This window comes from Lampetra planeri, chromosome 39 (genome assembly GCF_965212315.1).
Source record: "Lampetra planeri chromosome 39, kcLamPlan1.2.h2, whole genome shotgun sequence".
In the NCBI taxonomy this organism is placed as follows: Eukaryota; Metazoa; Chordata; class Hyperoartia; order Petromyzontiformes; family Petromyzontidae; genus Lampetra; species Lampetra planeri.
Window position 1 is genome coordinate 3,936,407 of NC_136145.1, and position 17,661 is coordinate 3,954,067.

General features: G+C 52.2%; 1 protein-coding gene across 2 annotated transcripts in view; it reads left to right on the top strand.

Annotated features, from left to right (window-relative positions):
- Positions 1-4,367: 4,367 nt before the first annotated feature.
- Positions 4,368-17,661, top strand: part of LOC144731517 (double-stranded RNA-specific adenosine deaminase-like) — a 36,405-nt gene continuing 23,111 nt past the window's right edge. Inside the window, exons 1-7 of one of the 2 annotated variants that reach the window (XM_078612629.1) lie at positions 4,368-4,862; positions 4,905-6,212; positions 11,194-11,366; positions 12,727-12,844; positions 13,404-13,576; positions 14,945-15,062; positions 17,337-17,587. In XM_078612629.1, coding sequence (XP_078468755.1) covers positions 5,430-6,212; positions 11,194-11,366; positions 12,727-12,844; positions 13,404-13,576; positions 14,945-15,062; positions 17,337-17,587 — 1,616 coding nt within the window. In that variant the 5' untranslated portion in view covers positions 4,368-4,862; positions 4,905-5,429. Of the gene's footprint in view, positions 6,213-11,193; positions 11,367-12,726; positions 12,845-13,403; positions 13,577-14,944; positions 15,063-17,336; positions 17,588-17,661 lie in introns of both variants that reach the window. The other variant, XM_078612628.1, reaches the window with a different exon arrangement.

Below are 17,661 nucleotides of genomic sequence, written 5' to 3' on the forward strand. Positions count from 1 at the left end.
ACATAATAAAATGTATTTTATTATGTTTTATTTATGTTTAATTTTTATTATTTCATTATTTCCCTTCTACGTGACTTTACCGAAAGAACCAAGAAGATGATTACCCATTGTCCTGGCTTGGGCCGCGGCTCACCGCTCTCTCGATCGTACGAGTTGATCGTCGATTTTAACAGCATTGCCAACGGGAGAGGAATTTTTTTTTTAATTCACGTCGGTCTCATTTACCTTAAACTTTTTTTTTTGCCGGCGGCTGTGCTTTGAGGCGCTTATTGGCTCGCGTAACGACGCGGTGATTGGAACCAAGTGGCCCACCCTGTGCGTTGGCCCCGGCACAGGCATTTTGAGAACGTGGGGCTTGGCAAGGCGGAGTAGTGGTGTGTGCGCGCGCGGCGCCTGGCTGTATCGTTGGTTGGGCGCGTGCGGCGTGATAGATGTTTGCCTTTAGCCAGCTTTAGCTGAATTACGCCACAGAGAGCCAATGTAGGTTGACGATGACGATGATGATGATGTTGGTGATGGGGATGTTTGTGACGGTCCTTTTTGAAGAGCACAGCAATGTCGATGGTGAAGGTGATAATGTGGAATCTGGTGACGTTGGAGAGAGTGGATTACGGCGAACGTTGTGATGGTGACGATGGTCCAGCGGAATGCAGCATAGATGGTGATGATGGAGGGGTCACTGAATAAAGTAAAGTGATGATGATAGTGGTTACCGGAGAGATCATGGTAATGGTAATACCGATGGTGGCAAAATGGATGGTGATTGATGATGATAAGGGCATTGAAGGTGATGATGGTGATAATGTCAGAGGTGATAGAGGTAGTGCTCATGATATAAGATGAAGGTGTTTATGGATGTGACTTGATGGTGATGGTGACAGTAATGATAACAGACACGGTAATAATGATGATGCAAACACTTTCTATGCCAAGTTGGAACTGTTGTTGACAAACATCAGCATTGAAGGTGTGAGTTTCACCAATGAAGTGAATTGCTTCCATTTCTGTAACAAACCTGCCATGCATTCTTCCCTCGCACACCTTTGAGGCCCCACTTATCCCTAATCAATTGCGATACAAGCTGGACTTGTACCACAAATATCTTGAAACCAACTTGGGATTTGACGGCGAGAGATTGAAATGAGTCAGAAAGTGTACAGAGCTATAAGAAACAAACAAAATACCTAATATAAAAGTGATAATTATTACAAATAATATGGACTCTTGCGGTAAACTGTTCACCCCGCAAAAGCATCATGCCTTTTTCTCTGAAGCTTGTTTTTAAATTAGCACGATAATTTAAGCGAATTAAATGAGAGGTTTAAAAAAAAAGTAAATAAAAAAACGAACGTGGAAGTTTATTGCTGACGAAGTATACAAGCACTGATGTTTTATTTGTTCAAGATTTAATAAAATGTAGAGTTTGGCCAAATGTTAGTGGAGTTGGTGAGTGTGTCATTTTTGGGAGGGGAGAGGGTGACGATTTATGAGAGTGTTGCATTTACTGTATTTTCACGCGTGTGTGTGTGCCCACGTTCGTTTAACCGTTATCTTACTGCGCTACGAACCTGGCAACCCGAGTTCGTATCCCGATCACGGCCAACATCGGTGACGAATATCTGCACCAGTCCTGGACTTCCCCTAGGTCGACTCAAACTCAAATGAGTACCTGGCACAGTGTGTAACAACATCCCCACTGGGTAGACGAAGGCTGTCGGGGGTGGTGCTGGCCACCCACCCCCTCGTGTACCGTGCCTGCCTTCATAGGTGCTCGCTAACAGCACTTGCCCCGACAGTTCCATGATAGGTCCTGGTGTGAAGGACATAGGCCCGCATCCGCTCTTCTGTCACAATATAGTCCAGCATATGTGTTTTCTTGGAATCGACGTGCATTCATGATGTGTGGATGCACCGATGCAGGAACAATGTGTTGGTAATTACAAGCCCATGGTGTGCACATAAGTCTAGCAGACTCCCACCTTTATTATTAAGCTGTTCCTCACCGCTTGTTGATGAGGTGAGCCCACAGCAGCTGGGAGACTCAGCTTCCAACACCTCGCCTCCACGCTCCCACATCCCGCCCCACATTCTTTTGTTTAGAAGCAATGCCCACTCCCTGTTGTTTGTCAGTTTCCTGCTCCGAGTGGAGGACTATTCACCCGCCAAGGTGACTGGAGCCAGAACCAGTCAACCGGACCTCCTGCATTCCAACAGAGGTCCAGGGCGGTACCGGTCCATCTCCCGACAGAGGAATGGCAGCCTCTCCTCTGGAGCGAGATTTCGGACATTCCATGTGGCCAACCGCAGTAGTCTCCTGTTCCTGGAGGAACCCGAAGAGGCAGAGGTGTGGACTCGAGTCATGTGACTTGGACTCGAGTCAGACTCGAGTCATGAATTTGATGACTTGCGACTCGACTTGGACTTGCATAACAATGACTTTGTCCCACCTATGAGATGTGGACTCGAGTCATGTGACTTGGACTCGAGTCAGACTCGAGTCATGAATTTGATGACTTGCGACTCGACTTGGACTTGCATAACAATGACTTTGTCCCACCTCTGCGAAGAGGTTGGTGGTGGTGGCGAGTTCAGTCTGGCGCCGCCAAATGCAATTTGGTCAGAAGGTGCCATAAACGCCTACCCCCTTGGGGCCTCCAGAACGAGCTTAGTTGAGTATTTCCACAGTGGCATTTTGTAGTAAAAGTGCCAAGCGCAGGGGTTATCAGCTCCTCACACACAAAAACAAAGACAAAGATCCCCCATATAGCAATGACCAGACTGTTGGGCCCAGTGCTGTTAGCGAGCACCTATGAAGGCCGGCACGGCACACGAGGGGGCGGGCAGACAGCACCACGCCCGGCCGCCTTTGTCTCCCCAGTGGCGATGTTTACACACCGCACCAGGTACTCATTTGAGGTTGAGTCGACCTAGAGCAGTAGGCCCAGGACCAGTTCAGATAATTATCGTCACTGGTGTTGGCCGTGAGCGGGAATCCAACTCGGGTCGCCGGGTTCGTAGCGCAGCGTGGCGCTCACCGCTACACTATCCGGTGCCTCGCACACACGCACATCACAAAGACAATCACACACAATCACACAACCACAACGCTCTTGAAGACCGGTGTAACCCTTCAGATGGTGATATCACCGTTTCCAGCAACGTTATCAATCTCTGTCTCATTTTGATTGCCAGTTGTATCTTCGTGTGTAATTGGCATCATCGTCAATTCTCATCACACACGATTCGATGTATGCATCTGGGGCGTTATGTGTTCGGTTACGAAGAATATGTTAAGCAATTGCCAAAGAACCGGCCTTGGTTTTACAAATCATCATCGCCTCTCCAGGATCAGTAAAATTCGAGCACCACCTAGTGGTGACTTTTGTTGTGACGGTAATACAGAAATCTTGTGCCCCTACGCTGCTGATGTTCATACCTGTCAACCCATGCGGTTTACCCCGTATTCTTGTGTAAGTAAATTAAATTTTCAGGTCCATACGGCGAAGAGACGTTTCAATAGGGGTAAAACAAATTTTGTCTATCTGTTTGTGTTTCTCCCTTGTGATGGGACTTTGTCGGATGAACGTTGAGATTTATCACGACACGGGGTGACCAATACGGTATGAATTGGTCTGTAATCAGGTCGGCACTGATAAGGGGTTCACAGGTATGTGATGTAGATGCAGCCGTACCCAGGGGGTCGTGCAAAACCTGAAGCTTCATAGCCGCATGCGGCTCTGTAATGGGCTGCTTCGTGACGCTTATTTATTAAAGATCCACGCCGTCTCGTATTCACCGCACAGTGCTTCGCTGCTCTTGAAATATCGAGGTGTTTTTGGTTTTTGTTTCTGCCGAACAAGGAGACGAGGGGCCACAACAGAAATTCTAGATTTGAAGCTTTCGTGACTGCAAGGATTCATATTCTTAGGTTTTTTCGGTAAAGTCACGTAGGTAAAAATTTAAATTAATAAAAGTAAAATAAAAATAAAATAAAAATGTATTTTTATTTTACTTTTATTATAAATAAAAATAAAATAAAAATTTATTTTTTATTTTACTTTTATTAATTTAAATTTTTTTATCTACGTGACTTTACCGAAAAAACCTAAGAACACAACAGAAATGTATTTTCTTGTTAGTTTGATTGCCCGAGACCCCTGTGAGCCGTACGAAAGAAGGAGGAGAAGGAGAAAAGGAAGGAATGATAAGAATGAGGAGGAGCAGAATGAGACCGAGAAGGAAGAGAAGGAGAAAAGGAGAAGAAAAATTAGAAGAATGAGAAGGAGAACCCCAAGAATCCTAAAGGGTCCCCTTAGCAACGGCGCGCCTGGCAACGGCCGTGACGCGGCCCCCCGTGACGCTTCACTTCCCGTGATGCTTCACTTCCCGGTGGTCACGTGACCGCCGGGAAGTGAAGCCCGCGGACTTCCCGTTTCGTTGTCGTCACTCTCCGGCCGCTCCGTTTAAAAACTCAAAACTCAAAACAACAACGACAACGACCCTCATTTACTTGTACGCGCGATAATTAGCAACGACGGCACACGACGTGGGGGCCGAACGGATACGAGCGAAGGCGCGAGACGAGGACGCGAACACGAGGACGCTGCGAGGAGACTTCGCCTCCCCCCCCCGCGCGTCAGGGCGGCGTGCGAACGCGCGGCCGTGGCCACAGCCTGCGGTGAGACACGGGGAGAGACGGGGGGGACACGGTGAGACACGGTGAGAGACAGGGGGACAGGGGGAGAGACACGGGGACACGGTGAGAGACACGGTGAGAGACGGGGGGAGAGACACGGGGAGAGACACGGGGAGAGACACGGGGAGAGACAGGTGGACACGGGGAGAGACACGGGGAGAGACAGGTGGACACGGGGAGAGACGGGGAGAGACACGGGGAGAGACAGAGGGACACGGTGAGACACGGGGAGAGACACGGTGAGAGACACGGTGAGAGACACGGTGAGAGACACGGTGAGAGACAGGGGGAGAGACACGGGGAGAGACACGGGGAGAGACAGAGGGACACGGGGAGAGAGAGGGGGACACGGTGAGACACGGTGAGACACGGGGAGAGACAGGGGGAGAGACACGGTGAGACACGGGGAGAGACAGGGGAGAGACAGGGGGACACGGGGAGAGACACGGGGAGAGACAGGTGGACACGGGAAGAAACACGGGGAGAGACAGGTGGACACGGGAGAGACAAGGGGAGAGACACGGAGACACAGGGAGAGATAGGGGGACACGGGGAGAAACAGGGGGGGCACGGGGAGAGACAAGGGGACACGGGGAGAGACACGGGGGACACGGGGAGAGACGGGGACACGGGGAGAGACACGGGGAGAGACAGGGGGGGACGGGGAAAGACAAGGGGACACGGGGAGAGACTGAAAACAACGAAGCCTTATGCAAGGGACTGCTCGGACAGCATGCAAGACAAGAGCAGCTTGCAACACAAGAGCATTCCGAGCGACTCCCTCCAAAGGAATATAATAGCGTGCCTGAGAGACGATCAAAAAGTAAACGTCACGCAACTCCGAATACGTCTGAAACTGCCAAAGAAGGAGGTGAACAAGGCCCTCTACACGATGGAAAACGAAGGGTTTCTACTACGGGAGAACGGTGAGGACTCGACGGCTCCACTGTGGTCGCTGGCCACCACCAACTTGCGTGAGCACGACCTCCCAAACTCGATAGCCATTGGAGCCTTCTCCCCGCCGGCCTCTTCTTGTCTAGCCCCCGCCAGTGCAACCCATGCGCGACCACACGAGCCTCTGCGTGGTTACGAATCAGATTGGAAAAGCCGGCTGGGCACAATTAAAATGGAACACGACGAAGAAGCCCCCCCAGAGTGTGGGGCCGTTTTCCTTCGAGATGGACTCTTCTCGCAGGAGGGCGCCGCAGGTCTTCGGGAAGAAGAGTCACGCATTCCACCCATAGGAACGGTGGCCACCTCCGGTGGCAGCAGGCCAGCGCAGCCGCTGCCAAAAACGGACGAGCCTGACTGCAGCGCCAACGTGTCGTCGGTCGATGGTGCCGTGCGCTACGTCCGAACGGCATCCGATGTCCTCCACGCAAACTGCGCGTGGCCCGCCCCGGTGGCTGCACCTCGCTACGACGGCGGTGCCCGGAAACCTCTACCCCGGTTCCTCGCAGCGATGATTGTGGCAGGAAGGTCGGCGTCGGTGCAGCAGCCTCAAGGGAGAACGGAGGTGAGCGCCCGAATGGGTTCTGTCTACATTGCTACCGTTTGTAGTTGTCGAGTCGCCGTCGCGTAGTTGTTGGAGCGGTGCGGAACGTTACAGATGTGTGTCCATTGCCACTAGGCGTATAATGATGCCTTCCTTTGTCGATTTCAAATTGGTTATTTTTGCTTCCTATGCACGTATTGAACCGTGTGTGTGAGAATCGATTATTCATGTGATTAATTTGCAAACTAGCTTTATTTTCCCGTGGCCATGCCTCATGGCACCTGGGTCTATGCCGTGACCTCCTGCCAGCAGCGAATCTTCAACACTTGACATGGCCTCAAAGTGCACCGAGCCTAGCACAAGCACTGTGGTGACTTCACTGCCACTTCGTGGCGAATGGCGGTTGTTATTGGTGACTGCTGGCATACGCCTACTCACTTATGTATAGAATCTAAATACAAATCGGTCATACAAAGGTAAGCATGGTGATATCTGTGACGTCACAACCCACCGCGTGCTGTTCACCGTCCAACCCCAGACGATACTTATGGGTGGTATTTTAACCCTTTTCCCGTTCCGAGATGCCTGCAAGTTGCAGGGTGGGTGTCTCCTTCACCTCCGAATCTCAGAACGCGGAAGCGTTTCAGCGTTAATTTTCTTTAGAGGGACGCGGCGCCGCTGTTTTTAAAGACATTGTACTCACCGCACAGAACCATAGCGACACGACCCCACTCTATGATAACTGTTGCCAATCTGTGCCAGAAGCCCCTCCCACATGGCAATTGTGGGAGCCTCCGTACTGATAAAGTAAATTTTTTCAGTTTTTCTTCCGATCCGAATAAATCCTCCTGTACACGTGTGTTGTGAGTCCAACTGAGTCGCAGACATTATTTTGGGAGCAACACTATTTATTCTGATTAACACGTAACACAACAAGATCTACACTCGTGTCTCCAATGCCCATCTAACCACGCTACGGCAGAACTAGACATCCCGGCCCGGACCACAAACGGGGTCCCGGACCGCGTGGCTAGAGGCTTCTTCTCCCCGATGTGGATCTTTGTAACACCAGCACACGAAGAACCCCAAGTTCCTCACGGAGCCCACGTTATATGCTCCCGGGCTAGGGCTGGCTCCGCCCTTTGCCCCGCCCACCTTCCAGGCCTCTCGAGCTCCTTCTTGAAGATTCCCGAGACCTCCTTTGGACCACGTGACCGCCCCACGGCCCCCGTCCACCGGTGGCCCCCCTCCAGTATTTTCCGGTCACGTGACAGCAGGTCAACACTGCTCGCGGTGCCTCGGCGCGAACCAGCGCTTACCCCAATCCCGCTAGAGTCGGTACTGCGTCCCGTAACCCGGGCTGCCCATAATGACAACACATTACCGGCCATGGCTTCACAAGCCCCGGCACCATACAGTGATAAGCACAGTCGCTACATCACCTCCCCCCCCCTTCGTAGCTTCCAACCGTCCCTGCTGCCAACTCCCCCCAAAGCAAGCAACCGACATATAAATAACAGAACAAACATCAAGTGTGCTCCAACAACATAAAGCAATAAATTACCAAACCCAACTGTACAATATATACACCAAGACACAAAAAAAACGACCGATCGAACCAAAAACTCCGGCGCACAAGATCCCCACAATCAAGATCTCCCTCCCACAACGTGTGACAACGCCCGTGAGCTCGATGGGGAGCAGGATCGGCCAAATACTCGCCACGACTCACACGAGTGCGACAGCCCATGACGGTGTGGGAGGGTGCAATGCGCGGGATCACGCAAATTGAGTCTTTGAACGAGTCAGTGACGCCGGTCCTCCAAACGGGTTAGGCTCGTCCACCTTTGGAGGGCCGGGGGTGGGCAATATATCGACCCGATGAAGCCGGCTCCTCACAAAGAGCAGTAGGCCGGGGCACTCGACCATGCCATCACTTACAGGAGCACACTCCTATAAGTGATGGCCGATTCACCATCCCCTCTCCGCCTCACAGCGAACTTCTGACGGGTGTTCAGCGGAGGCTCAAAAGTGGTCAAACGCCTGCGTGAGGGTGGACCTCTCGGACAGCGGGATGGTGAGGAACACCGCTAAAGCATCATCGCCTTCAACGCGTCCGCCTCCGACCACCCTGCCACGTCGGCATTCGTGAGGAATTGTTTCTTAAATGCCACCAAATCGCCGCTGGCGGCAACAAATTCTTGAATAAAGGGCAGCCGACGGCGAAGCGACTGGACGTCGAATGACGAGAACGTCCCCACTTCAAGCTTGGTGGGCTCCTTGCTTCCCGTCGGCGGCAAAATGGTGCCCGTGTTCCCGCCCTTTGCGAAATGGCGGCCGAGTCGCCTCGTCCGGACGGCTCTGCCCGCCCCCCTCCTTCGCCGTTGAGGGTAGGGACCGCATCTCAACGAGGATGGAGGACGCCGCTTAGAGAAGGTCGGCGAGACGGCCATGCGTGTCCCTGACGAGCATTTCAACAGAAAGCGAGGCGCCCCGACTGTGACCTGCTCCGCGGGACGCGTCTCCGCTCCGTCCTCGGCGGCCGTGGGCAGAATCAGGTCCTCGTCATCTTCGTCGTCCGACGCCCGCACACGAACTCTGCGACGTGTAGACATAACTTGTCCACCGCTAGCTACAGCTTAGAAAGTTGGCCACTTCCGACACCAGTTGTAGTGAGTCCAACTGAGTCGCAGACGTTATCTTAGGAGCAACACTATTCCGATGAACACGTAACACAACACCATCTACACTTGGGTCTCGAATGTCCATCTAACCACGCTACGGCAGAACTAGACACTGTTCGCTATCCCGGCCCGGACCACAAACGAGGTCCCGGACCGCTTGGCTAGAGGCTTCTTCTCCCCGACGTAGATCTTCGTTACACCAGCACACGAAGAACCCCGAGCTCCTCACGAAGCTCTCGTTATATGCTCCCGGGCTGGGGCTGGCTCCGCCCTCCACCCCGCCCACCTTCCAGGCCTCTTGAGCTCCTTCTCGAAGATTCCCGAGAGCTCCTTTGGACCACGTGACCGCCCCACGGCCCCCGTCCACCAGTGGCCCCCCTCCAGTATCGTCCGGTCACGTGACAGCAGGTCAACCAGAGTATCATGCCCCAAGGTATTCCTGGCTGGATGACGCTCCCTCTCGCTCCCTCACCGGGAGCCCGCACCGCACACTGCTTGGGGTGCCTCGGCGCTAACCAGCGCTCACCCCAACCCCACTAGGGTCGGTACTGCATCCCGTAACCCGGGCTGCCTGTAATGACAACACATTAACGGCCATGGCTTCACAAGCCCCCGCACCATACAGTGACAAGCACAGTCACTACACGTGTACGTCATCCGAACAGAATCGGAATAAAAACTGATGATGTACACGCACGTGTGTCATCGGAATGGGAAAAGGTTAAGGTTACATTTGGGGTAATGGAGCAATCGAAACTACTGAGCAAACTATAAACCCTGCATACGACAAAGTACACAGTGGATACAGTGCAGAGATCGGATGCACAGTGCACAAGCTCGATAGTATGGTTCAAAATTAGGACAATTTTACAGACTTTATGCACGAGATGCCTTGAATGCACCACTCCGTGCCAGGATCTGAACGCTCGAGTCACTTTTGGGTCATGATTTTGGCTGCAACGATTCCCCAGATTGTCGCCGCTACGAGTGAGCGGAAATACTTAGGGGCCATCCATTTAGTAAGTATGCAAAAATCTGTCAAAACTTGACCCCTCCCCCTCCCTGTACGCACGCGTACTTTTTACACCCCCCCCCCCCCTGCGTACGTACGCTTGACGCACCCCCCCTCCCCAATCATATAGAACGGCCGATATTGAATCCACGCAGAAACGATCAAGGATTAATAATATTCACGTGTTTAAGCAAACAGATAGTCCACCACCGGCTGCATTAAATAATTAATTTGCGTACCTTGGCCACTGATGTTTGCTGAGCTGCGTGATAGCTGCAGTCAGGGGTACGGTGGCACACAAGTGACACCTCTCCCACAGTCCTACCTCTCCCGGCAGTACATGTCTCACAGCTGAAGAAACCGAACTGTGGCTCCTTTTAAGGCTAAGTAGACAAATTTCGAGGCTTCACCCCCCCCCCCCCCCAGTTTCCTATGCGTACGTACATTGTCAGTAGACCCCCCATACGCAAGCGTACGCCGTGCGTACGTATTAAATGGATGGCCCCTTAGCTAATAGATATGCTAATGAGTGTGCGACTGTACACACTGTGGGCCCCGAGGAAAGCTTAACGCATAACCGAGTGTGAGCACACCGGGGCTGTGCGGCTAATGAATATGTTGCTGTGAACACAGGGCTGTGGACCAATAGTGAGAAGTGGCTCGTGTATTTAAGCGAGTCTGAATACACAGGGACTGTGCGGCTGATGAATATGTTGCTGTGAACACAGGACTGTGGACCAATAGTGAGAAGTGGCTCGTGTATTTAAGCGAGTCTGAACACACGGGGACTGTGCGGCTGATGAATATGTTGCTGTGAACACAGGGCTGTGGATCAATAGTGAGAAGGGGCTCGTGTATTTAAGCGAGTCTGAACACACGGGGACTGTGCGGCTGATAAATATATTGCTGTGAACACAGGGCTGTGGACCAATAGTGAGAAGGGGCTCGTGTATTTAAGCGACCGCGAGTACACGGGGACTGTGCGGCTAATGAATATGTAGCTGTGAATTTAGCTAGAGCCAATAGTGAGGAGCGCATAATGCCTAAGTAAGTGTGAACACTTGGAGCTATATGGCTAAGAAATATAATATCTATGAGCACGATGGGACAGACAGAAAGACTGGGGAGGCAGTATGTCAGCAGCCACAACCTCCGGAGGGTTTTACGCATTTTGTGACTGTGAGTACACGGGGGGATGTGTGGCTAATGCATATGTAGCTGTCAACGCCGTAAGCTGCGGCCAATAGGGAGGTGGAGCTTTACGCGCAAGCCAACACACGGCGCTGTGTGGATGCATCGCGTGCAGGGCGTGGGTACTCAGCCCGTGCCGGTGGGCCCCCCATGGGGAGCCTGGACCCCGCTGAGCTCCGTGGTGACGGAGAAGACGCCCGTGAGCGAGCTCATGGAGCTGGCGAGCACCACGAGCCAGATATGCAGCTTCAACCTGCTGAGCAGCTCGGGGCCGCCACACGACCCACGGTACCGTGTTTGTGTGGAGCGGTAGTAGTGCTGGCTACCCACCTCGTGTGCCATGCCGGCCTTCATCAGTGCTCGCTAACAGCACTTGCCCCAACGGGCTATTAATGCTATACGGGGGACCTTTGTCTTTTGTTGCGTTTCACTTGTGTTCAATGCGCTGTGCTATAAATCTGGTGACCCGAGGTCGATTGCTGCTCACGACCAAGAAGAGCGGCGAATATTTAAATTATTCCTGGGCCTCCTCTCAGTCGACTCAGCCTTAATACGAGTAGCTGGTGCAGTGCGTGAAATTCAGCGCTGGGGACACAAAGGTAGCAGGACGTGGTGCTGGCCACCCACCCCTTTCGTGTGCAAATAGCGGCCTTAATAGATGCTCGCAAACAGCACTTGCCACAACAGCCTCTGTACGCTATGTGGGGACCTAATCTCAGTAGACCTATTTTGTATTGCACCGCCTGTCGATCAGCCTTTTGTTACCTAAATTCCCTGCTAGAATTTTCATGCTGTCTTTGAGTATCTTTGTCCCTCTCTTTGAATGCCTTTTTTGAAGTCTGCATGTGTCAGTTTGACTGTCCTGTCTCTCAACTCCTTTCTGTGATTTTGACTCCCTTTTGTGTGTGTGCCCTTTCTAATTAGCTCTCTCTTCTCTCCGGTTCTCTGCCTGGTTTCCCAGTCTCACGTGCATGCCGTAGTATATATCCGTCCTGTCCCCTGATGTTTCCCTGCAGCTGTCTTTTACAGCTTTGTCTCTCAGACTCACTGTTTTGTCATTCAGTAACTCTTTGTCTTCGCTCAGTATCTCTGCCTCATCTCTCGGTCGTGCATTCTATAATCTATCCAGTCTCTTGAGTCTGGCGTTGCTGTCTTGTTTATCAATCTCTCAGTAGTTGTTTCTGCCAGGATAACTGTCTGTCACTGTCCTCTCTCCCAATACTTCAATCCCTGTCCTTGACTGTCCCGCCTTTTTGTTTTTTGCATTTCTCTCCATCTCCATCGCTGTCTTTCATTTAACTGCCTTCCCCTCTCGGTAAGTATTCATTCTATCTCTATCCTTCACCCTAGTCTCAGTCCGTGTCTTCTACTCTTACAGTTTTGTCTCTGCCCTGACTCTGTCACTCCCTGTTCCTGTCTATCTCGGCCGTCCTCCTTGATCTCTCTCCCTGTCCGTCTCTTTCTCGCCCTCCATCATCCAATTCAGTGGCTAGCCCGGGCAAGAGTCCCATCTCCTGCAGCCCGGCTTCACTCCGTATGTGCTCGCGTACCCGCTGGCATCCGTGCGCCCGTGTGTTCGTGCTCGCGTGTGTGCGTGCGGCCTCGTGGACGGACAACAGGAGGGCCTGCTCGTCTCTCTGTGGCGCAGGTTCCGCATGCAGGCGGTGCTGGGAGACGTTTCGTACGGTGTCGCTGAGGCCTCAAGCAAAAAGCAGGTGAAGCAGATGGCCGCGCTGAACGCCCTGCAGGCCCTACACAAGGACAAGGTGAGGGCCGGGGTGATTGCACGGCACCCCCCCACCCACCCCTTTTCTGTTCGGCCGCAGCCCTGTTAAACCCATTGTACGGCCGTTTAGAGGTGGGTGGAAAGAAATATGATACACGAGCGAGAAGTACACGGGGACCGTGCGGCTAATGAATATGTAGCTGTGAACACAGGGCGGTGGACCAATAGTGAGAAGGGGCTCATGTATTTAAGCGATCGCGAGTACACGGGGACTGTGCGGCTAGTGAATATGTAGCTGTGCATTTAGCCACAGCCAATAGTGAGGAGCGCATAATGCGTAAGTAAGTGTGAACACTTGGAGCTATATGGCTCTGGAATATAATATCTATGAGCACGGTGGGACAGACAGAAAGACCTGGGAGGCAGTATGTCAGCAGCCACAACCTCGGGAGGGTTTTACGCATTTTGTGACTGTGAGTACACGGGGGGATGTGTCGCTAATGCATATGTAGCTTTCAACGCCGTGAGCTGCGGCCAATTGGGAGGTGGAGCTTACGCGCAAGCGAACACACGGGGCTGTGTGTATGCGTCGCGTGCAGGGCGTGGGGACTCAGCCCGTGCCGGCGGGCCCCCCATTGGGAGCCTTGGTCCCGCTGAACTCTGTGGTGACGGAGAAGACGCCCGTGAGCGAGCTCATGGAGCTGGCGAGCGCCACGGGCCAGCTGTGCACATTCAAACTGCTGAGCAGCTCGGGGCCGGCGCACGACCCACGGTACCGCCCGGGGTTTCTGTTTGTGTGGACCGGTAGTGGTGCTGGCTACCCACCTCGTGTGCTATGCCGGCCTTCATAAGTGCTCGCTAACAGCACTTGCCCCAACAGGCTGTTAAGGCGATACGGGGGACCTTTGTCTTTTGTTGCGTCTCACTTGTGTTCAATGCGCTGTGCTATAAATCTGGTGACCCGAGGTCGATTGCTGCTCACGACCAAGAAGAGCGGTGAATATTTAAATTATTCCTAGGCCTCCTCTCAGTCGTCTCGGCCTTAATACGAGTAGCTGGTGCAGTGCGTGAATTTTAGCGCTGGGGAGACAAAGGTGGCAGGACGTGGTGCTGGCCACCCACCCCGCTCGTGTGCCAATCGCGGCCTTAATGAATGCTCGCAAACAGCACTTGCCACAACAGCCTCTGTACGCTATGTGGGGACCTAATCTCAGTAGACCTATTTTGTATTGCACCGCCTATCGATCAGCCTTTTGTTACCTAAATTCCCTGCTAGAATTTCCATTCTGTCTTTGAGTATATTTGTCGCTCTCTTTGAATGCCTTTTTTCCAAGTCTGCATGTGTCAGTTTGACTGTCCTGTCTCTCAACTCATTTCTGTGATTTTGACTCCCTTTTCTGGGTCTGCCCTTTCTAATTAGCTCTTTCTTCTCTCCAGTTCTCTGCCTGGTTTCCCAGTCTCACGTGCATGCCGTGGTATATATCCGTCCTGTCCCTGATGTTTCCCTGCAGCTGTCTTTTACAGCTTCGTCTCTCAGACTCACTGTCTTGTCACTCTATAACTCTTTGCCTTCTCTCAGTATCTCTGCCTCATCTCTCGGTCGTGCATTCTGTAATCTACCCAGTCTTTTGAGTCTGTCGTTGCTGCCTTGTTTATCAATCTCCCAGTAGTTGTCTCTGTCAGGATAACTGTCTGTCACTGTCCTCTCTCCCAATACTTCAATCCCTGTCCTTGACAGTCCTGTCTCTTTGTTTTCCGGCATGTCTCTCCATCTCCATCTCTGTCTTTCATTTAACTGCCTTCCCCTCTCAGTAAGTATTCCTTCTATCTCTATCCGTCACCCTAGTCTCAGTCCGTGTCTTCTACTTTTACAGTTTTGTCTCTGCCCTGACTCCGTCACTCCCTGTTCCTGTCTATCTCGGCCGTCCTCCTTGATCTCTCTCCCTGTCCGTCTCTTTCTCGCCCTCCATCATCCAATTCAGTGGCTAGCCCGGGCAAGAGTCCCATCTCCTGCAGCCCGGCTTCACTCCGTATGTACTCGCGTACCCGCTGGCATCCGTGCGCCCGTGTGTTCGTGCTCACGTGCGTGCGGGCTCGTGGACAGACAACAGGAGGGCCTGCTTGTCTCTCTGTGGCGCAGGTTCCGCATGCAGGCGGTGCTGGGAGACGTTTCGTACGGTGCCGCTGAGGCCTCCAGCAAGAAACAGGCGAAGCAGATTGCCGCCCTGAACGCCCTGCAGGCCCTACACAAGGACAAGGTGAGGGCCGGGGTGATTGCACGGCACCCCCCCCACCCACCCCTTTTCTGTTCGACCGCAGCCCGTTTAACCCAGTGTATTGCCGTTTAGAGGTGAGTGGCAAGACATATCATATACTAGCGGGAGGTACCCGGCTTTGCCCGGGTCTTAAAAATATTCCAAAACTACTCTTAAAAATCTAACAGTAGTGCGTACTGACTGTGGTGGTACCTGCTATGATTGTAGCAGTGCATACCGACTGTGGTGGTACCTGCTATGATTACAGCAGTGCATACTGACTGTGGTGGTACCTGCTATGATTACAGCAGTGCATACCGACTGTGGTGGTACCTGCTATCACTTCAGTAGTACATGCTGACTCTGTAGCAGTATTTTTCGACTCTATAGCACAAAGTACTCACCTGACAGAGTGGTGTGGTGAGGCCTAGTCCTGTGCAGAGCCTCCGGCTTCGCCTAGATTGTCCAGCCGGCCTAGGTGGCACCTTGGCAGGCTGGGCTGCTACCCCTGACTCCCCCCCCCCCCCCCATCCACGATCTCCCTGGCCGCTCTGCAGTAATATCTACAGCCTATAGTGGTAGCATCTAGCGACTGTATATAGTAGTAACTGCACGCATCGAGGTGGGGAGGGACATCATACAGTCAAGATTAAAGCTCTGCGTTTAGTGTATTTTTATAGCATTTTTAACGCGAAAGAAAATGTCCCCCTCACTCTGAAGGCGTGTGACTTGGCATGGGCCATCCCCTCCACCAGAGGCGCATGAGTTGATATGGCTGTGCACGTGTCATAAATAAATAAATAAAGAGATAGCACGCAAAATTCACACTAAATCGCTAATTAAACTAATTGAAAGTTGACGGATGTGAAAAAGGAATAGCGCTTGCTCACGGCGGGGCTTACGGCCTGGTACCTGGCTATTTCTTATTTCACGTAAACCCCACCGTTGGAGAGCCAAATCCTTTGCAAGCGCGCAAACACACACAAACCCACACACAAACCCACAGACAATTTTTGACTTTTATATATAGATTTTTAGGGAGGAGACAGAAAGAGGAGGCTCAATCGAGACAGCAGCCTCTTCACTCGTGGCCCCTCTAGAGACACAGAGAGTGAAACACACGGAGAGATCAGTTTAACACGTAGGCTTTCACGACCAGTATTATTCATAATAAAGGTTTTTGGGTTAGATAGCGTTATTATAAATGTGTCGCAACCCACTACCACCCGACACGGCCAATCAGTAAAAAATGTGTCACGTTAACAAAATGCCAATTAGTTACTTTTTCAGCCCACCGGTGTGTTTGAAGAGTGAATCCACAACATTTAGAATTTGAGTAGTACGACGTTTCGCTGGTAATTACATCCAGCATCTTCGGGCGATTTGCCCGAATAGTGAAGCCATCCACCTGCTTCCGGTCTTAAATAGTGCAGGATGATGTCATCATTGTTCAACCCCATCAGGTTTCGAAATCAGAGGCGGAGGTGGGGGGGCGGTATTGCAATTATGTAATAGATCAGTAATCAGCCAATTAGCATGTGACTCCTCTATAAGGAATTGCAATATGTATTGTGCATTCCTTAATAATACGCTTCAAGGCTGTGCTAAGTCTGTAGCTATTAGAGCGGTTAAAATTATTTGTATTTTTCTCAATTTCGAGTGATTCTCTAATTAGTCTTGGCCAGTAATAATTAGTATTGCAAAACACTTTGAAGTTATGAAAATGTAGAGCTGTAGACATGGTCGCTGATTTCGAGGTTGGAGGTGAATCGTTACATTACCGGTGTGATTATGCCACTGCTGGTTCTCGTATGTCTGTCTTTGCACACGTCGGTGGGTCTTGCGCATGTCTGTATCTGTGGTTACCTGTTTGTCCGTGCGTATATGTGCACCTCTATGTGTCCACATGTATCCGTGTGCATCCGTGTGTGTCTGTGTAACTGTGTATATGCCTGTGTGTCTGCGCGCATCCTTGTGCTCCTCTGTTCGTCTCTTAGTACATGTCCTTTTATTCATATAAGTGTCCGCATGCATCTCTGGACTCATCCGTGTGTCCTTATGAATCACTGTACCTATGCGTACCTGTGTGCCAGTTTGCACCTTTGCGTGCACCCCTGTGTGCACCTGTACTTCTCTGCGGCCTTCTTTACGTACTACGCGCATCTGCGCGCGCCCCCCCCACCCCCCCCAAGTGCCCCTCGCGGTGTCATGTGTGCGTCTCTGCCCTCCTGTGCGTGCGTGCATGCCATGTGCGTCTGCGTGCGTGTTTTTTTGCAGCGCCACTTGTGCGGCGGGGCCGAGGCGACGCTGCGATACCCTGTGAGCGATGATGCCGCGTGCACGTTGCCTGCCGGCGACGCCGCTTCCTCCATGTTCGCGAGCGACGCGGCGGGGGGCTCATCGGTGAGGGACATCCTCCTCATGACCAACAAGAACCCCGTGAGCACCCTCCTCGAGCTGGCCCAAGCCAAGGGCTTCGCCTGCGACTTCACCATGGTGGCGCAGTATGGACCTCCGCACGACCCCAGGTGCTGTTTGCAATGCGGGGTGGTAGCGTTCAGCGGCGGCGGTTGGGGCGGTTGTGCTGTGGTTGTTTTCGGCG